Source organism: Lutjanus erythropterus, chromosome 17 (assembly GCF_056507025.1).
Source record: "Lutjanus erythropterus isolate fLutEry1 chromosome 17, fLutEry1.hap2, whole genome shotgun sequence".
In the NCBI taxonomy this organism is placed as follows: Eukaryota; Metazoa; Chordata; class Actinopteri; order Lutjaniformes; family Lutjanidae; genus Lutjanus; species Lutjanus erythropterus.
The window spans coordinates 2,562,038-2,580,148 of record NC_139333.1 but is presented as its reverse complement, the minus strand read 5'-3'; the positions used below and the strand labels follow the sequence as shown (position 1 = coordinate 2,580,148).

Sequence of the window (18,111 nt, the reverse complement as noted above, 5' to 3'; positions counted from 1 at the left end):
CAATTCGGGATCAAGTGACTACAAACAGCAGCGGAATATTACAATATGCAAATGACTGATTTTTTTTTTTTTATAAAATATCAGATGAAGTATCCTGAGATTGGCTTGTCAAGTGTCTCATTGGCCGACCTGTTTAGTCATACTTTGTACAAACCCCCAGATGTTATATTTTAATCTAAATTCTTGTGATCTCAGTGTCTCCAAAGACACTAAATATGCAGAAAATGTGTGTAAAATAATGTATAAAACACTTAAATTATTTGATTGAATACTGCAGGCATGAAAACATGTACTCTTGAATATTACACTAAAGCATCATATAACTGTAACAAGCTGATACAGAATACATCTGTGAGATGTCGAGTAGTGTGAAATAAGATGATTTTAACAACCTCAAAGCGACATACAGGAGAAAATTGGTTGGGGTTCACTGACTGTATATAAAGATGATGACATGAAAAAAGAGAAGTCAGCATATCTTGATTGCCCCCTGGTGGCTGGCTACTGTATAGGTCATAAACTTCACCCTTCCATGTTAGCAGATGAGACACTGGCCAAACTAAAAAATACATAAAAATCAAAGTGCACATCAACCCCCAGCCCCCCAACAGTGGTATACTGCTGGTTAAGTGGCATTGTGTTCCTCTGGCACAGATCATCTCCTCACGGCAGGTGCCTCTCTGACTGTCACCCTGATGCGTACGCAAACTTATTACTCTTACTTTAGTCTTATTGTGTTTTTCATATTTAACTTATTAGTAGAATGCAATCAGACATAACATTACATCATATTCTATGTCAACATTAATCAGGCATATGTATAATATAATTCACCATGAATAGTATGTAACTACTTGACAACATCATGGCATTAGCCGTTTTCGAACGGCATAGATATCATTGTCGTACATGTTGGTATTTTCTCACAATATTGCATGTATTGATTTCTTATATAAATGATATATGTCTCCTGCCTCCTGGCCTCTTTTACACCAGTGCTGGCATTTACAGTAAAACTACATCAGGTGGAATCAATACATACATTGACATCACTATATATGCTAGTAGAAAACAGTTTATGCCTTATGTATGCCTGTTTAATGTTCTATGATGTGGAATATAATCTGATGTAAACTGCGACTGCATTCTACTAATAAATTAAAAATGCCAAATATAATGCCAAAATTATTTGGTTAGTTAGGTCTAAATTTCTGTTATCGATCAGCCAGGCTGGGTGTGGTGGCTAAAAGGACCTAGAGCTCCAGTTTTAGCTTTGGGTGCAGGATATATGAAATTAATTTACATATGTATCGGACTGACAGTTTGACAGCAGACTGACTTTCGAGTGACACCTGCCATTTGGAAACAACATGTGCCAGTGGAAAACCAGTGACATACCAGCATTATAGACACCGATATATGCCAGTGAACAAGCAGCATATCACTCAATACATAAGCATATGCAGCTGAAATAGTGGTGGCATACAATCAGCCACTTTTCGATCTCGATGCTCCTGCTCCATATGACATCACTGATGCAAACCGGAAGCCCCCACATCTGGGATATTTTGTCCATCTTTATTTATGTCAATGTGTGAAACTGTCAAAGCAACACAAAAGGGTAAACTAGAAGAGGTTATAGAACATGTCTGTGTTGGTGTGTATTGTGATATTCCTGTTCTCGATTTAAAATTGGTGATGGCGGTGAGTGTTTGTAGGAAGCTTCTGGAATGTCTCTGAACTGGAGGAAGCCATGAAGTGGGGAGGGCACAGGGAGCTGCTCAACTACAGTGGTCCTCATCAGCAGATCTGGTCCCAACACTGACCTAATCTGCAGCCGACAGATGTGGGAAAGACTGGGGATGGAGTCTAGAAGGAGGAGAGGAAAAAGAAACGTAAGAGAGAATTAAAATTGACATCACTAAAAATTTACCAAAGATCAGTAAAGCCATGTCTGTGGTGTATATTTTGTTACAGTACCAAAATATGGACATGGTTGCCAAGTCTTCTCTGCACATCTTGAATCCAGGATATATTTCAAAGAGGGGGACAGAGTCGACCAGTTTACAAACTCTAGCAGGTAATTCAACACCTCGCTGTCTGCCTGTTCCAACCTAGAAAGCATTGAGGACAGAAAGAAATTGATCAAGTATAGCCATCTGATACTTGACCACAGAGAAAAGAGTGAAAGAACACACTTACATATGAGGCTGAAGCAGCAAAGAAGGTTCCAGTCCTGCCTTCAGAAGCAGAGGAAGCCAGGAGGCACCAAAATGTACTTGGTATAATGCCACACAGACAAGCTCTTTCAGTTCCTGCAGCTTTAATATAGTTTTCCCATGACGATGTGGCACAGAAACATCCCTGGTCAAAGTCTCTGGTGAAGAGATCCATCTGTGCTCAAGTATTAGTTGCAGCAGGTCTGTTTTGTTCGTAGCCAAGGCATACGTCCAGTCCTCCTTGCTCAAATAAGCTCCTGCAGCTACCAACAACTTCACCGATTCACTGAAAGAGATTTTAACTGCAATCAGGGACAAATCCATCTGTTTTGTCTTTGGGTGCATTGTTGGAGTGTGTGTCTGTGAAGAGGTCAGATCTGCTTTCTTACAAACCTGTATGGTTTGTTGGATGATGAGAGAGACAAGGCGAAGGAGAGTGGTGAACGGAGGCCCAGGGTGTGTGTGCAGTCCTGGGCATCTGGGCTGTAACCTTCCCTCAAGAGCATCTCGACGCTCTTGCTCTGATGCTTGTGGACAGCGACATACAGTGGACTCACCATGCCATCATCACGGTCACACACACGATCTGTAACAGCTATCAGCCTCCTGAGGACACTGGAGTGAAAAAAAAAAATCACAGAGGGTTGAGGAAAAAATATGGGTATATTTACATAAATCATGGGGTAAAATGTGCTTATGAATAGATTATTTCATGAAATGAATGAAGCAAAAATGCTCGACATTCTTTGCTTCCAGCTACTCCAATGTTTTCCCTGTTTTATAAGACTGTAAACTGAATATCTTTGGGTTATCATTACTGTAATTTCTGACTTTTAATCAACTACATGATTAATTTAACATAGCATTAATAATAATCTACTTCTCTAATCTTTCTTTTGTTACTTTCCCGTATCAATCTTTTTTTTCCAAATTGAAAATCTGAGAAAATGTGATCACTCCTTTACATAAGAATATTAGGTCTAGGTATAAAGGAGAAAAAAAGAGGAGGAAGATTTTTTTTTATTTGCATTTTGAGAATAAAGTCGACCTTTCAGAATTAGTGCCAGGCATAATTAAGAATAAATCAGAGGATGACTTTTTTTGAGTTTTGAGAATTAAGCTGAAATGCTGAGAATTAAGTCGAAAAAACATTTTGAGAATAAAGTCTGCCACTAATACTGAAAGCTCAACTTTATTCTCAACATTTAAACTCTTCTGTACTCTACAGTTCACAGGTCATCGACAAATGAAACACATGGTGAGGGATCACAAGTAGAAACTGCTTCTTTAAAAGGAACATTGTAGAAAGGCTAAGATTCACTGAGAGTCACTGAAAGACAAGCTATGAGTAAGTACCCAATGTGGCCAAACTCTGCAGCAGCATGAATGGGAAGCTGAGGCCACTCCAGACTGCAAGATATGTTGGGATCGGCCCCGTGGTCCAGTAGGAAATCCACACATGCCTGGTGGCCCTCCTGAGAGGCAATCAGCAGTGGTGTGGCCAGATCAGCTGCCTGTGTGTTCACATGAGCACCTAAAGTGAAAACCAAATCAAACACAGGCCATCATATATTTTATTTTACTTGAATAGTGGTCTATGAGAGGAGCAGTAAGAAGAGGCAGAGACAGTAGGTACTCGAGAAACTCTGGTGGAAATTGACAATTGTCTCTGACCAACATTAAATTGGAACAAAGTTATCCTTCCAGCTATGAACATGCACATGGATAAATTAAGGTATAAAGAAAAACATCTATTTACCAGCATTTACAAGGATTTCCAGGCATTCCTGCTGTCCATATTGTGCAGCCAAAAAGAGAGGGGAGATCTTGTGGTCATCTAGTGCCTCCAGCTTGCACACATTGACCAGTATGCACACAATTTCAGTGTGACCCTTAGGGAATAAAAAATATGCATGTTACAAATCAGGATACATTTCACAGAGTTGTGTGTGTGTTTGTGAGTTCTGTTATTACCTTATAAACAGCTTGATGAAGGCAGGTCCAGCAGGACGCAGTATGCACCCTGTTGACCTCTGCACCTTTACTGACCAGCAGTTCTACAACATCCTTGTACCCACCATCTACAGCTGTTGAAAAACAGTTAGATGCTGATAAAAACTGCAGACAGAGTAAAATAAAATTGTTCAGAAGATTGTTATTTGTTCAGAGGCACATACAGAGGTGAAAACTGTATAAAAGGTAACTGTACAGAAAGAAAGGCCAGTTTAGTAATGTGCAAGTATTCTACCTGCATACAAAGGACAGGATAAATCATTTGTTAGCTGGTTGATGTTGGCATGTACTTTCAGGAGGAGTCGGACCACAGCCAGGTGTCCATGCTTCGCCGCCAGGTAACATGCAGATTCTCCCTCATGTGTCAATGAGTTCACATAAGTACGACAGCCACGGGAGGAGCCTGCTGCTTGTAGTCAGGAAAGGAATGCATATTTGACAAGAAAAACTTGATAAACTGGAAGGATTTCTGAAAAGGCTGATTCATCAATTAGATGCTCATTATGAAAGTAATGGAAAGCAAAACTACTAAACAGTCTCTTGTTCCACCTTCTCAAATGTGACGATTTGCTGCTTTTCTGTTTTATAGCACTGTAAATTGTATATCTTTGGGTTTTGAACTGCTGGTCTAATTAAGTGCCAAAAGATTAGCCCATGTGATTAGTTAATTGGCAGAAAATGGACTGTTTAAAGGGAAAATTCACGACTTTTAATGTTAATGTCCAGTCAGTGCTGGTGGTAAATATAGTCAGTTGAAGCAATAAACTCCATAGTGTGTGACAAGAAAGCTGAATTCTCCTGCTGCAAAATCTGTTCTTCTTCCTCTATCTAAAAAGTGGTGAATGTTCCCTTCAAATCATTTATCCAGGGACAAATCCAAATGTTTCAACTTCTGCAATGTGACAACTACAAACCTTTTGTATAATACCCTTTCTTACCGCCAGCAGCAGCAGACAAAATTTCCTGCACACACTCCTTACTGCCTGCAGCAGCTGCCTCGTGCAGGGCATTCCAGCCGCGGTTGTCTCGACAGTCCACACTGAAACCTCTCTTTATCAGCCTCCTCACCCGCTTCCTACAGCCTGAGCGAGCTGCAGCAGCAACACTGGAGACGGTGTCTCCGTAGCACTCTGTGAAGTCCATGCCCTACATTAAAAGGATTTAGACCCATTATTTGTGTCATTTGTCTACTCTAACTTCATCTATATTCTTTTTTTTTTTATTATTATTGTAGAAATAAAAACTCTCATGGCATACTTTAATACACTAAAAATGTATATTGATTTTAACATAGTTAAACTGACATCACATTTAGCAGGTGCAATTTTGATATTCACTGAAAAAAGCAATTAAAATCATAATGTTGTGGAATTTATTGAGGTCTGTACCAAACAAACATATTTACTGACATCTGGAGAACTAGATTTGCGGGTCAGAGCATCTCTGCACCACTACAGTACTTCATTATAACACTATTTTGTCACGCATTTTTCCAACATCAAAAAATTGCAGGGTTCCGCGATTTGGATATTGCACTGCAATTTCTATAATATTGCGATTAATTGTGCAGGCCTAGTTTGAAAGGAAGTGGAATAGCCTTTATCACTTTATTATATTTTCTAAGTGTGCAGTGAGAATTAAAAGTATCACAAAATAGCTCCATAGTTTAAAAAAAATTGCAAAATTCAACTCATCCATTCAAATTCCTAAAAACAATGATTTCTCATTAGTCAGAATGTAATTGTTATTGCACAGGGATGCATTATGCGATGTAAAATTATACGTGTGTATAATATAAGCTTGTCCAATAGTGGAGATTTTGTTGATGAGCTTCCAAGCTAACTGTAAACTATTAGCTAGCTGTTACTACGACGACGAATCACGATGTAATGTGTTAGTCACATTTGCTATTCTTCGAAAGTGTCATAAGCTTTTACACAGCACTCCATACAATTCTTGTTAAAGACTTCACATTATATTATTCTTTGTAGTTTAAAGAAAAGTGGTTATTTACCAAAACAGTAGCATCACAGCCCGGATTGACATCGCACGAGTCGCTGCTTGATGACGTCACACCACAACATCCCGTCGCGTGCTGCTACACGGCAGTTCCAGTGCGATGGACTGGATTTAACATTAGCTAAAGTCAGAAATTTACCGTTTAACGACCTGTTATAACCGCGAATTAAGCTGGTTCGTAGCTTTTTGAAGAAATGCGAAGAAGAAAATTCAGTAACGTGAGGAAAACAAGCTAATCAACGCTTTCAGCTGAATCTACTTCAAGGTAAAGGTAAAAGCTGCGTTATAGCTTATTAGCAAGCTATACTGTTTATTTAGCTACAGTTACTGTACTTGTAGGAAAGACTTGAATTACACCTATATCTTGAATAGAGCTGCGACAACTAATCGATTAACAAGTTAATTGCCAACTATTTTGATTATGGATTAATCATTTTGAGTCATTTTTTTAAAATAAAAATGTCCAGATGTCTGATTTCAGCTTCTCAAATGTTAATATTTTCTGGTCTTCATATTCTTTTGTATGACAGTAAACTGAATATCTTTGTGTTTTGGACACTAGAAATTTTGAGGACATCACCTTGGTATTTGGGACACAGTGATAAACATTTATCACCATTTTCTGACATTTTATGCACTAAACTATAAATCAATTAATAATTGAGAAAATAATCAGCAGATTAATCGATAGTCCTACTCTTGAAATGAAAATATATAAGTCAAAACATTCCCACATCATAGCTGTCAAATCCTTTATTGTGAATATAGATAAAATGGGAAGAGGAAAAGAAAAAACAAGATTTCACAATGTATGTAAAGTTAGCCTTCACTAACCTGTCAGATGCTATTATAATGTTCATTCATTTGCATAAATAGATAAATAAATAAAATAAAAAAGGTGCTAACTTGTCTGTAGACAGTACTGTCTCCCGATTTCTTTTTTCCATTCCAATTTGTCTCCTAACTTGCTCTTATTCCTAAGTTTTTTCCTACTTTGTGTCCTAGCTTTTCTCCAAGTAGGGTACAGTCCCTGTTGCTTCAGCAGCATCATGGTGGACATTGCTGTGAAGAGCGGAGCTGCTTGGGTCTGTCACACTCAGGGACATCACTTGGCTGAAGTCCTGCATCCTGTTCACCTCAGTAACAAAGATGAGCACGGAGAGGAGCTCAGTCAGTCTGAGGGAGACAAGACAAACTGGTAAGTTTTAAACCGTTAACTGTGAGAAAGTGTAACATGTTGAATCATGATTGTGAAAACACTGAAAAAATAAGCTTGCTTTCCATTCATGTACATTCATACACAATTCCTGTGTTTGGCATTGGTCTGACATAGAAATGCATGTTAGCTGTGCGTGTCATGTGGACCAACCTCACCATCAACGGAAAGGGCATAGATGAGTAATAAGTAATAAATTTGACCTTTTTGGGTAAACAGCACCTTAAACACTAATCCTTCCCTCACAGGGGTGACCCAGTGCTGTTGGAGCAGACAGAGGAAGGTTCTCCTTGTGTCCTGACACTCAGCTGCAGCCCCTGCTCTGCTGCTGCCATCAGCTGCCTGCTGGTTATCAGCGAAGCTCGAACTATGGAGGTGTACAGCCAGATGGGAGAATACTGTGGTACAGTACGTGGGGAGAGAGATGATCGCATCCAACCAGACAGGTACACACACAGTTATCATTACTTACTTTCCGTCTGTCCTGATCAGTTTAAAGTGCCTGTTATTAGTACTTGAATAGTTAGCTCAGACTGATTTTAAAGGAATAGTTGGGGTTATTTAAAGTACGGTTGTATGAGGTACTTACCCATAGTCAGTGATGGCTGTCAGCACAGCCGACTCTTGCTGCAAGAGGTGGCAGGAGCACTGGCACAGAAGCTAAGTAATATACTTCTGTGAGTCACAAGCAAAATGTATTTTAGCCACCTAAAAAGGGCCAACCTAAAAAAATTTATATCAGTTTAAGTGTATGCTATATTTAGAATATTTTCACTGCTCTACCTTTCCTTTAAACAGCCTTTTCGATGAGGAACCTCACCACCACACTTTGATTTACAGTAATTTTACCTCACAGAAGATGAGAGTTGCTGTTCTACTGCTTAGTTCGGTTTTACTGTAGTCACACAGTAACACAAACAAACTAACAAATCAAGGCAGTGGTAGATCAGCAGCTCCCTGGTGTCTGGTGGCTGGGAGAGGGCGATAAAACAACTTGTTGGGAAAAGCTGTCTGATGGCAAGATAAAGTGGTGAAAATATTCTAAACATAGTGTACACTTAAACTGATTTAGGTTTTTTTTGGTTGCTAAAATGCATTTTGCTGCTGACTATGTTGGTTATGTTGCATGCTGGTACTCTGGCTACTTCTCTAAACTGGGGGCACGACAACCATCATCTACTGTTGGTAATGCACTAACTGTATACAAGTATCTCATACAACCCCATATATTAAATTTTTCAATATATATTATAATAACCAAAAGTGCATATAAAGCTAATACACAAAAGCCAGGGATGTCCCATCACTGTCCATTGTCCAATGGTGAACACAAGCCAAAATGTTATTAAGATTAGTTTTTAAAACACCATTAATGGCGCTGACATTGAAACATTTATTATTCATTTTTGATGGATCATTTTTAAATGAAGTCTCGAGTTTGATAAATGTCTGATGGGGTGCTGAAGCGGTGTCTCCTCTCTGCTTTGCTCACAGTTCAGACAGAGGGCCTTTCTACAAGAAACAGCTGATCCTCGAGCATCCATCCTCAGCCTGTGAGGTGAAGGTGAGTTGCATTCAGAGAGAGTTCATCTTTTAATGACACTAACATTAGACTTCATGTTTTTAAACCAGTTATGTTTGTATATGACTGTGCAGAGTTAAGTTTACTCATCTGTTTCTGTCTCCCTCTGGCCCGTCTCCCAGCTGCTCTCCCTGGCTGGTAGAAGCAGTGTTTTGGTGTGTCGAGTCATCGTGGGCGTCCGGCAGCTGCAGCCCTGCCCGGCCCGCGGCCCTGGCATCGACATGCAGCAGGTGCAGTGTCTGGTGGAGGAGATGGGAACGAGCCTCTCACCAGGAGCCCAGAACCTCATGGACATGGTGCACTTCCAGCAGAAGGTGGGAGTAAAGGAGCAGCATGTTACTTATTACCTTTAATGACCTCTGCAAGAAGAGAGGGAGAATTCTAACAACAGTGACATAAGTTAAAGTTAAAGGACTATAGATGCTGGTAGATTACATTTTACGTTTTAGGTCATTAGCTGCCACTCACTTATATTTCACTTCACTGATCATTTCCCAAAGTGTGCCATAAGATCGCTAATCCACCTTAAGGTGACCTTTGGGTGCAGTTCATTTCACTTTACTATGAAAATAGACACATTTTCTTAGTGTTTATCTTCTGTATTTTTTTTTCTGACAGTGCAGCTCATTAATGTCATGCTTTCGGGACAGTCTTGACATGTTGTTTAAAAACTACCTTGAGAGACAGAAACTGGCAGCTTCATTCAGTTTCCATGGCACAGAAATGGCAGCTACACAAAATAATGTCATCTGTGGGTATGTGTTTCTCTCCAGAACCAGACCAGCTCTCTGGGCGGCTTCCTGCCTCTCTTGATGGGCGGTGGAGTTCTCTCTGCCCTGGCTCAAGGAGCCAACATCTCCTCGGCAGCCGCCAGCAACCAACCCCAGCCTGCAGACTCCAGGGTATCAGTATTATCTGTGTTGTTGAATGTGATGCCTTAGTGGCTGATAAAACATGGAAGTCCATTCCACTTATTTTTCACTTTGGCCCATGTCTCATACGCTAACACTGAGGGGGCAGGATTTTATTTACCTATACTGCAGCCAGCCACCAGGGGGCAATCGAGATGTCTTGGCTTCACTTTGGGGGAGGTCTCATGTTGTCCATCTTTTATATTTGTCAGTGGTTTGGATTCAGAATTTAAGACAACACCAGTTTTCCCAGCAACATCTGTCAAACCTCTTCATGTCCTTCTGTAGTTCACTCCTCCAGACGGGATGGGAGGCTTTTGATTGGTCATTAGTCTTTTTCAAAACTCTGTCATTGGTAAGGTATTAGAGACATAAAAACATGTGTCATTACATCTGTTGCTAAGCAACACACCTGTTGCGTGAGTTCAGACAATGTTTGCACGTACTGCCCCTCAGGTGGTTTTGTTTTTGTGTCGCTAGCCTCCGGTTGGCTCCATCATGCCTGCAGATGAAGCTCCACCAACTCAGAACGGAGTGATGTCCAACGGCTCTTCCTCCACCTCCCCAGACCTGCCGCTTTCTGGTGTCAACACTGAGAACATAAGTAAGGATCATCATTTGTGCAGACACATTTAACTGTGTGTGTGTCAGTATTTCATAAAGATTTTCCCTTTATTCATGCAATTCTTTGTCTCAGGTTTTCATGAAGACCGATCTGAATTTATTAAAATATATTTTATCTGCACAGATTTTTAACATAAACTGACTTGCATGGACCAAATAGACTTGGACTGAACGTGCTGTAAAATGCAGCACAGGCCTGAGAGAGTTTTTAGAGGCGTAAAAAATAATCTGTCTCTGCCCCCACCTGACTGTCTAGTCGTTATTATCCGTCTTGTGTGACCACAGCACATTTAATAATGTAACTGACCACTTTTTTTAGTTTTGAAATCCATCAGTCTTAGCAGCTGACCAGTTTACGATGTGGTCTCATATCTCCAGCGAGCGGTGAGACCAGAGGCCCAGTAAGCCACGCCCAGCTGGCGGAGATGATGTCACACTTCCTGAAAGGGCAGGGACACGACCAGATGCTGAGCTCCGGCCCTGAGCTTCTGCCCATGCTCCAGAGCGTCTGCGGTCAGGTGACGAAGCTGAGACTAGATGATGCTGCAGCGGTGGCAGAGAAGGAAAAGGAGATGAGAAATGGCACATGGTGAGTGACGTTCAGTGACTCCATCCTGTTAGACAGTGTGGTTCAACAATGTTGCACTTTTTTGAGCAGATGATGAAAAGTTTGTGTATTTTATTACAATATAATTCAATACAACTTGCTGCTGTTCCTCAGAGACATTACATTGGAGATTTTGATGATTCCTCTGTTGTAATTAGTCAATGAAGTGACCAGGACTGCTTTTATACGTGTTTATCATCTGAACCCATCACTTTACTTCATGAAGTAACTTGTTCATCTGTAATCAGTTTAAGTAGCTCCACCTTGTGTCAAAAAGACGTTACTTCTTGGTTCCTGCAACAAACTCAGCTGACTAAGGCCACAAAACATGTAGAATAAAATGATTTAAAATTAGAAATATAAAAATAATAATGAGAGACAGTATTATTGTGTAATTTGCATTTTTTTTAGGCTTATTAATAATAAGTAGAATAAAATTATGAATTTTATTATGTGCGGAAAGTAATGCAGAGCAACACCTGATGTTTTTTAGCAGTTTGCAGATTTTAAATTGCTGCTTTTCTACTACGTAACAGCTGAAATACATGAGCGACAGACGCGGCCCAACACGCCCTCAGCAGAGTGGGTCCATTATAATTAAATGAAGCTGCCACACTGACCACGGAAACACACACTCCTCATCTCTATGTTTATCCAGCTGGTCTCTTTTTCCCACTCTGCAGCCCTCCAACATGTAAAAACTACATAGAACAGTGTAAAAACAAAATAAGTGCCATATTTATCCATGATCCTGTAGTTAAAATGATCAAATTAATTAATTCAATATAGCTTACGCTTCCTAACACTGTGTAACCTGTGGAGTGAAGCCAATTATTAATGTGGAAAAATTCTGGCAGTGTATAGCAGTTGTGTCCATGGCCACGTATTTCAACCATAACACTCGTCATGTTGTGAAACCGATGCGGGTTCATGCAGCAAATTCTCCTTGACAAACAGTTTTGTATCACGGTCAGACTGTAGGCTTTTGTACCTTTTCTTTAGCTTTTCCTCAGAAAATAAGATACTGTGTAGACTTATATATGCGTACATGGATTAACAGAATATTCAGTCTGGTCATTTCTTACTTAAATGGAAAATCCTTGTTCGATTTTTGATTTCTTTGATTGCTGTGTCTTAATTTTTGCAGCCACTCTGTCCCACACTCACATCATTGTTGCCATTGAGCGCGGATGAAACAGAGTCTTTATTTTATTGGTCAATAGTTTTGGTTGTCTAAAGTTGCATTGTTAGCTGAAAGTGTCAGCTGACGCCTAAACATTTCCCACTGCTTCATGGTAGAATATTCCAGACTCCAAGATGTCTGAGTCTGGAGTGAAATTCCACATCGTTCATCAGATTACACAGCAGCAAAGTCTCTGAAGCTTCCATGTTCTTGAAAAATCATTCTGTTTAGTGAGTTGCTGACCGCCTCAGCTACATAGAATGGTCTGGATTTGGTCGGTGGCTGTTTAAGAGTTCAGGGAGGAGGCTGATACAGAGACAATAGAGTTCATTTATCAGCATCGCTGTATGTGTGAATCATCAGCACGTTGGCAAACTCACCAAACCTCATTAAAGAAATGGAATTGCATAGCTAACACTGATGCAGAGGCTCAGTATCTGTTAACTTAATTTATAGCTGACATTATTTTCCCTCTACAATTGGAAAACGCCTGTATGAGCTGGTGCTGCAAACTGCGCTTTGATAAATGAGGCTCTTTGTCAGAGCAGAGCAGCACATGTGGGTTCAGAGAGAATGTCAGCTGAGTGTGACTCCACACCGAGGAGAGGACAGCAGCTCCGTGGTACGTCTTTACCACAACACACCAGTCTAGTTACCACAGGGTAAAATATTTAGTTTAATTCTCTAAATTAAGGTCCAGAAAGCAGGGAAAAGGTAATTCATACTCTTAGAAACTGGCTGGCAAACAAGTATGTAATTGTAGTTAAGTTTGTTTGTTTTAAAGATGCTGATAAGAGATTTTTTTCTTGCGAGCTGACTGTCCCTGAACTTGCCTGTTTTATCTTCTTGTAAAGTGATTTCCTACATTTTGAATGCAGGAAGTTTTTGCTTTTAGTTGTGCAGCTGACCTGAAGATGGATTGAGCAATAGTGATGGCGAAAGAAGCAGATTGCATTTGCAGTGATGAAACTGTGAGAGAAACATCTCTTTGTTTAAGACTCGAACCTGTCTTGAAGTTGCATTGCATTGTAGGAAATTAAGACTGATGCATTGTATCTTTGTCTATGTCCTGCTACTGTAGGTGCAGAAATTGGTCTCTGTGTGACTTCTATAATGGATCACTCACCAAATTATGACATTTACTAAATCTTGACTAATGATTCTTGCAGTTTTTAAACCTGTGCCCTAGTTTTCAATATTTTAGGGTCTAAATGACTAAAAGGTACAAAAAGCTACAGCTGGGAGATCCAAAACGAAACAAGATTTACTTAAAAGAGAATTATAGAACCGCTTAAGTTCTCCAAAGGGATGTCTGAAAACATCCATCTCTATAGGGATCCTATCCATAATGTTGTCAGACGCAATCTGAGCTTTACAGTTGCAAAACAAGCAATTTTAGTGGACATACTTTGATGGACACTTCTGCTCCCAAGCATTATGTTGCAGCCATTGCAGCCTGTTTTGTGGCTGATGGCTGAGGCGATCTACTGGATCAATCCCAATTTTCTTTGTACCTATTAATCATTTAGACCCCAAAGTATGTAAAAATAGGTCCCAGGTTTAAAAATGCCTGAATTACCCTTTAAAAGACGAGTGGATATGATTTAGGAGGATGTTTTCATTTGTGTATAATCACCTGAAATTAAGAATTATTGGGTTTTGTTACATTAGATTGATCAGTTTTTATCAACAGAGGGAGCAGGTCCTCTTCCACAGAGTCTGCCATGTTGCACCATCATGTTTCTACAGTAGCCCAGAACGGACAAACCAAACACTGGCTCTAGAGAGGGCTAGCTGTTTTTTTTTTACAGTGGCTATAAAGTACCACCAGTATCACCAGCTGCTGTTTTATAACACAGGTGATTTCCACTTAAAGGCTCTTTCATGAAATACTGCTGAGCAGACAGGCAGCGAAGGCCAGAGATGAATGTTGACGGAGCTGTCAGAGCGGCAGGGTTGGCTCAAGAAAGACTTAAAGGTGGTTTGAAGACTCTTAAAGATCCTTGAGGGTAAAAAGTAATGCTGAGAAAATGCAAAGAGAAGATGGAAAAGGAGAAAAGGGGAGGTGTTTTGTTAAGCGCCTTGGTTTTGAAAATTTTCCTCTAGGTGGTTCGGATGAAACACACCCAAAGTCTGAGAGTGTCACACAGAAAGAAATGTGCCTGAGTAAGATGGGTGCAGCAGGATTTTGAGGTTGGGGGAAGATGATGGTCAACACTGACTGTGTGGGTGGTTTAGTTTTTAGTGTCTGTGTTTATGTTTGAGGTTTGGTGTCTGATGTGGCTTCGTGTTTGTTCATGAATCAGGCACAGCTCAACTTTCTGTGTCCACCCCGCCTGTCATTCCTCTGCACTTAGATGTAGATATGCCTCTCTCGTCTCATTTCAATGCCTAATACAAAGTCACAGTACAGTTATTATTACATTTAAATGAGTCACAGTCAGAACTGACAAGAAAATGCACCTGTTAGTGTCATTATCTGCCTTTACTCTGCAGGCACTTTGCTTAAATCAAATGTTACCACATTTCCCTCCACTCTGCAGGGAACTGGACTCAGCCATGGAGCGTCGTCTGGAGGAGATGGAGAGGAGGCTGAAGGAGCACGTGGACCGTCGCCTGGACGCTCTGGAGCAGAAGCTGGAGAGGGCCCTTCTGAGCACCCTGCCGCAGTTAGCCCTCCACCAGGGAGCCATGAGCGGCTCAGCGGGGGAAGCAGCATCTACGGGGCCGTTGGAGCAGACCGCCCCAACACCAGCCATGCACTGAGTTCAGCACTGCTAAAAGACTAACATAACAACCTGGAAGCCTTTCTGCCCCTGATCCTCCTCTGACTGACCTCAGCGTCAGGCGAGAGGCAGCGCAGGGAGCAGACACTAACAGCAAGAAAGAAAAAGCTGAAATATGGACAAATTAGAACAATAATTGTGACAATCTGATAAAACATAAAATTGTCTTAAAGTGCAAATTTCCAGCTGTCAAAGATGCAGCAGTAACGGTTTATTTCTCTTTTATCCCTGGGAAAATAGCTCATGAATGCAACCCTGTGAGACAGCTGTCCTGGATGTAAAACTGTCTCATCAGCTTCTGAATGTGATGCAGGGAAACAAAATGTGTAACTGTAGAAAATCCCATAAAAAACACATTTCCTGTGGCTGCGATGCATTCTGGGCAAGTTTGACCACATGAAAGAGTATCCAGACATACATCAGAAACTGTTTTTGGAACCATTTTAACAGAAAATGAAGTAAAACTGAGCATGGCCTGTAGGGAGCGCTCAGTTAATAACAGAAAGAACGAGCTTTAAATTATTGCAGCGATGTGATCTATCCAGGTTTTAACATGAGGAATAATTTACAGCAACACCAGCAGAACACTCATTTATTCACATTAAAAGGTGCATGAAAACACTCCAAGGTCCGTCCAGGTTTCATGACCTGACCAACAGTTATTCTTACACTGTGTTACTGTTAACTGCACTGACCTGTTCTTAAGTGTTTTGGTTTGTCAGGCCTTAACTGTTTGGTTTTACACTTGTGGAAAATCTTATATACTCCTGTTATAGGAGTGTATATAGAAGGTGTAAGTGATTATAAAGTGTTTTAATATGAGCCTGTAATATTTTAAATAATGTACATGTCTGTAACATAGCGCTTTAATGCCAGTGTAAACTATTAAAAGGACTGTGACAGTGATGGTTTTATTAACTGTTCTGACGTAAATAGCAATAAAAAAAATATATTTATACAGATGAACGTACTCTTTGAGTTTTTTAAATAACTTTTCAGTGCTGTTAAAGCACTGCTTAAAAAAAGAGAAGTGCTTGTGCAACAGGAATAAGGAGGCGGATGAGATTTTTTATTGTTATTTAGCATTTCAAGAATAAAGCTGAACCTTCACTATTACTGCCAGTCATAAGAAAAAATAAATCAGAGGAGGAGCTCTTTATATTTTGCATCCTTAGAATAAAGTAAAAATGTCAAGAGTTTGAATAGAATTTTGCAAATAAGGTTGAAATAGTATTTTGAATTTATTCTCAAAATTTTGAGTGCAAAACAAAACAAAAAACATTTTCCTTCCTTTCCCTAATCTTCCATATTTATGAAATCCTGAGAGGAAACAAGAACAACAACAGGATTATTGAGCGAGGGATTAATTTTGCAGGAGCTTGGTGCCTTGCTTTACTAAATTCAGAAGTTGTAGATCACAGAGACACGTAAGTTAATAAGGGACATGACTGAAAAAGGCGAAAAAATTGCATATTCTATGCCAAAACAGTATCATAAAAGCCTATGACGGTAAGGCACGTTTAATTAACTATGGCAACAGTAACCAGCAGAAGATTTTGGCCTTCAGTTTGGTATCTTTGGGCTCCACTGCTGCATTTTCTATCAAAACATATGACTCAGAAAATACTTTTAAGAATTGACAATGCTGATTTATGGATATTTTGCATGAACGACAACAGCAGTTTGAGGAAAATGTTGCCCAAGAGTTTCCCGAAAGGTAAAATCAACTTAGCCGATGTTTCCCGCCAGGCCTTCCAGTAACGCTGACTCATAAATTGGTCAGAAATGAACCATCAAGGTCACTGAAAGTCCTCTCATGTGGAGAACCGCAGCAGTGAGCGACATCTGTAGTGGATCCTGCTCTGCGTTAAAGGCCTCATTCTCAAAATACAAAAAGAAATAGAGGAGACGGTCGGTGCCAAGGTACTATGCAGCCGACCGACTGACAGCTGTGAGCTGAGTCATCAGAAAGGAAATGGGTCACACATTACATAAGGAGGACACCAAATTATAAAATGATGTGCGGATGTTTTGTCAGCCATGTGGAGAACAGACACTGAGTCAGCAGAGGGGAGTTCTGGGAGAAAATCTGCTCTGTCAATCAGGATGAACTGGATCACTGGTTCCATTCACTTCTCATCCAAGTGGGGTTGAAATGAATGAAGAACTCCCTGCTCGTCTTCTCCTGCTGCTCGATGTCGTCTATCTGCATTCAGTGATGAAAAGATGTCATTCACATTTTAGTGGTGAACCCAGTTCACCTCTCAGTCCACCTTTTTTTTGCAGGCATGGAATATACAGCACATTTTTGAGGTACTTGTACTTTACTTGAGTATTTGCATTTTATGCAACTTTATACTTGTACTTCACTTCCTCTCAGAGGCAAATATTGTACTTTTTACTCCCCTGCATTTGTCTGACAGCTTTAGTTACTAGAGGATGAAGATATGAGGACTTTGAATTAAGGATTAAAGATGAAGTTTTCCTTTATGTGTTGAAAATAGTTTTTCTTCTATTAACTATTTAAAGAAATGCAGTTTGCATCTAGTGTTTGGGCGATGTCAGCCACTTGTTCTCTTGAGCCCAAACTTTATCCATTTATATAACATCATGTATTTAAGTGGTGGAGTTACTGAGCCAGAGAGGCTTAATTCAGACAAAAATGATGAACTATAGCTAGCAACTGTAACTCAAAACTGCAAATCATATTGATCTGTTATATTTCCTCTGTTAAAATACTAAAACACTTAAAACACTTACCAGCCACTCGCAACAGCAGTAGATACACATTTAACTTTGAATCTCTCTGTTAAAAGACAAATGGCGTTATCTTACATCAGCTGACCTCCTGTATGAACCCTCACAGAGAACACATTACTAGCCTCACCGTGTTAACTGTGTCAAACGTTATGTAACACCTTCGCTCCGCTGGGCCTACACACACACACACA

The 18,111-nt window shown here is 40.1% G+C and overlaps 2 protein-coding genes across 3 annotated transcripts; one reads left to right on the top strand and one right to left on the bottom strand.

The window, feature by feature from the left end:
• Positions 1-1,557: 1,557 nt before the first annotated feature.
• On the bottom strand, positions 1,558-5,380 carry asb3 (ankyrin repeat and SOCS box containing 3). Its single transcript, XM_084740844.1, has 9 exons — positions 5,171-5,380; positions 4,468-4,638; positions 4,194-4,306; positions 3,979-4,111; positions 3,576-3,753; positions 2,613-2,834; positions 2,203-2,505; positions 1,981-2,114; positions 1,558-1,869 (listed from the first exon to the last, which is right to left on the bottom strand). The coding sequence occupies exons 1-9, from the start codon at positions 5,373-5,375 to the stop codon at positions 1,637-1,639; spliced, it is 1,692 nt and encodes a 563-aa protein (XP_084596970.1). The 5' UTR covers positions 5,376-5,380; the 3' UTR covers positions 1,558-1,636.
• Positions 5,381-6,379: 999 nt separating this feature from the next.
• On the top strand, positions 6,380-15,896 carry c17h10orf88 (chromosome 17 C10orf88 homolog). Of its 2 annotated transcripts, none has more exons than XM_084740842.1 (9): positions 6,380-6,516; positions 7,257-7,449; positions 7,716-7,913; positions 8,962-9,031; positions 9,172-9,363; positions 9,823-9,951; positions 10,441-10,564; positions 10,963-11,173; positions 14,918-15,896. In XM_084740842.1, exons 2-9 carry the CDS (start codon positions 7,301-7,303, stop codon positions 15,138-15,140), a joined length of 1,296 nt encoding a protein of 431 aa, XP_084596968.1. In that variant the 5' UTR covers positions 6,380-6,516; positions 7,257-7,300; the 3' UTR covers positions 15,141-15,896. The 2 variants fall into 2 exon arrangements, with proteins under 2 accessions (XP_084596968.1, XP_084596969.1); XM_084740843.1 differs by having other exon boundaries at positions 6,411-6,522.
• Positions 15,897-18,111: the final 2,215 nt, after the last annotated feature.

Excerpts from the sequence above, each read along its gene's own strand:
- asb3 (XM_084740844.1), bottom strand. The coding sequence starts at position 5,375 with ATGGACTTCACAGAGTGCTACGGAGACACCGTCTCCAGTGTTGCTGCT. Across the intron at positions 4,639-5,170 it reads TTTGTCTGCTGCTGCTGGCG|CAGGCTCCTCCCGTGGCTGT; the intron begins GTAAGAAAGGGT and ends GACTACAAGCAG. Across the intron at positions 1,870-1,980 it reads GCAACCATGTCCATATTTTG|ACTCCATCCCCAGTCTTTCC; the intron begins GTACTGTAACAA and ends TCCTCCTTCTAG.
- c17h10orf88 (XM_084740842.1), top strand. The coding sequence starts at position 7,301 with ATGGTGGACATTGCTGTGAAGAGCGGAGCTGCTTGGGTCTGTCACACT. Across the intron at positions 7,450-7,715 it reads GAGGGAGACAAGACAAACTG|GGGTGACCCAGTGCTGTTGG; the intron begins GTAAGTTTTAAA and ends CTTCCCTCACAG. Across the intron at positions 9,032-9,171 it reads CCTCAGCCTGTGAGGTGAAG|CTGCTCTCCCTGGCTGGTAG; the intron begins GTGAGTTGCATT and ends CCCGTCTCCCAG.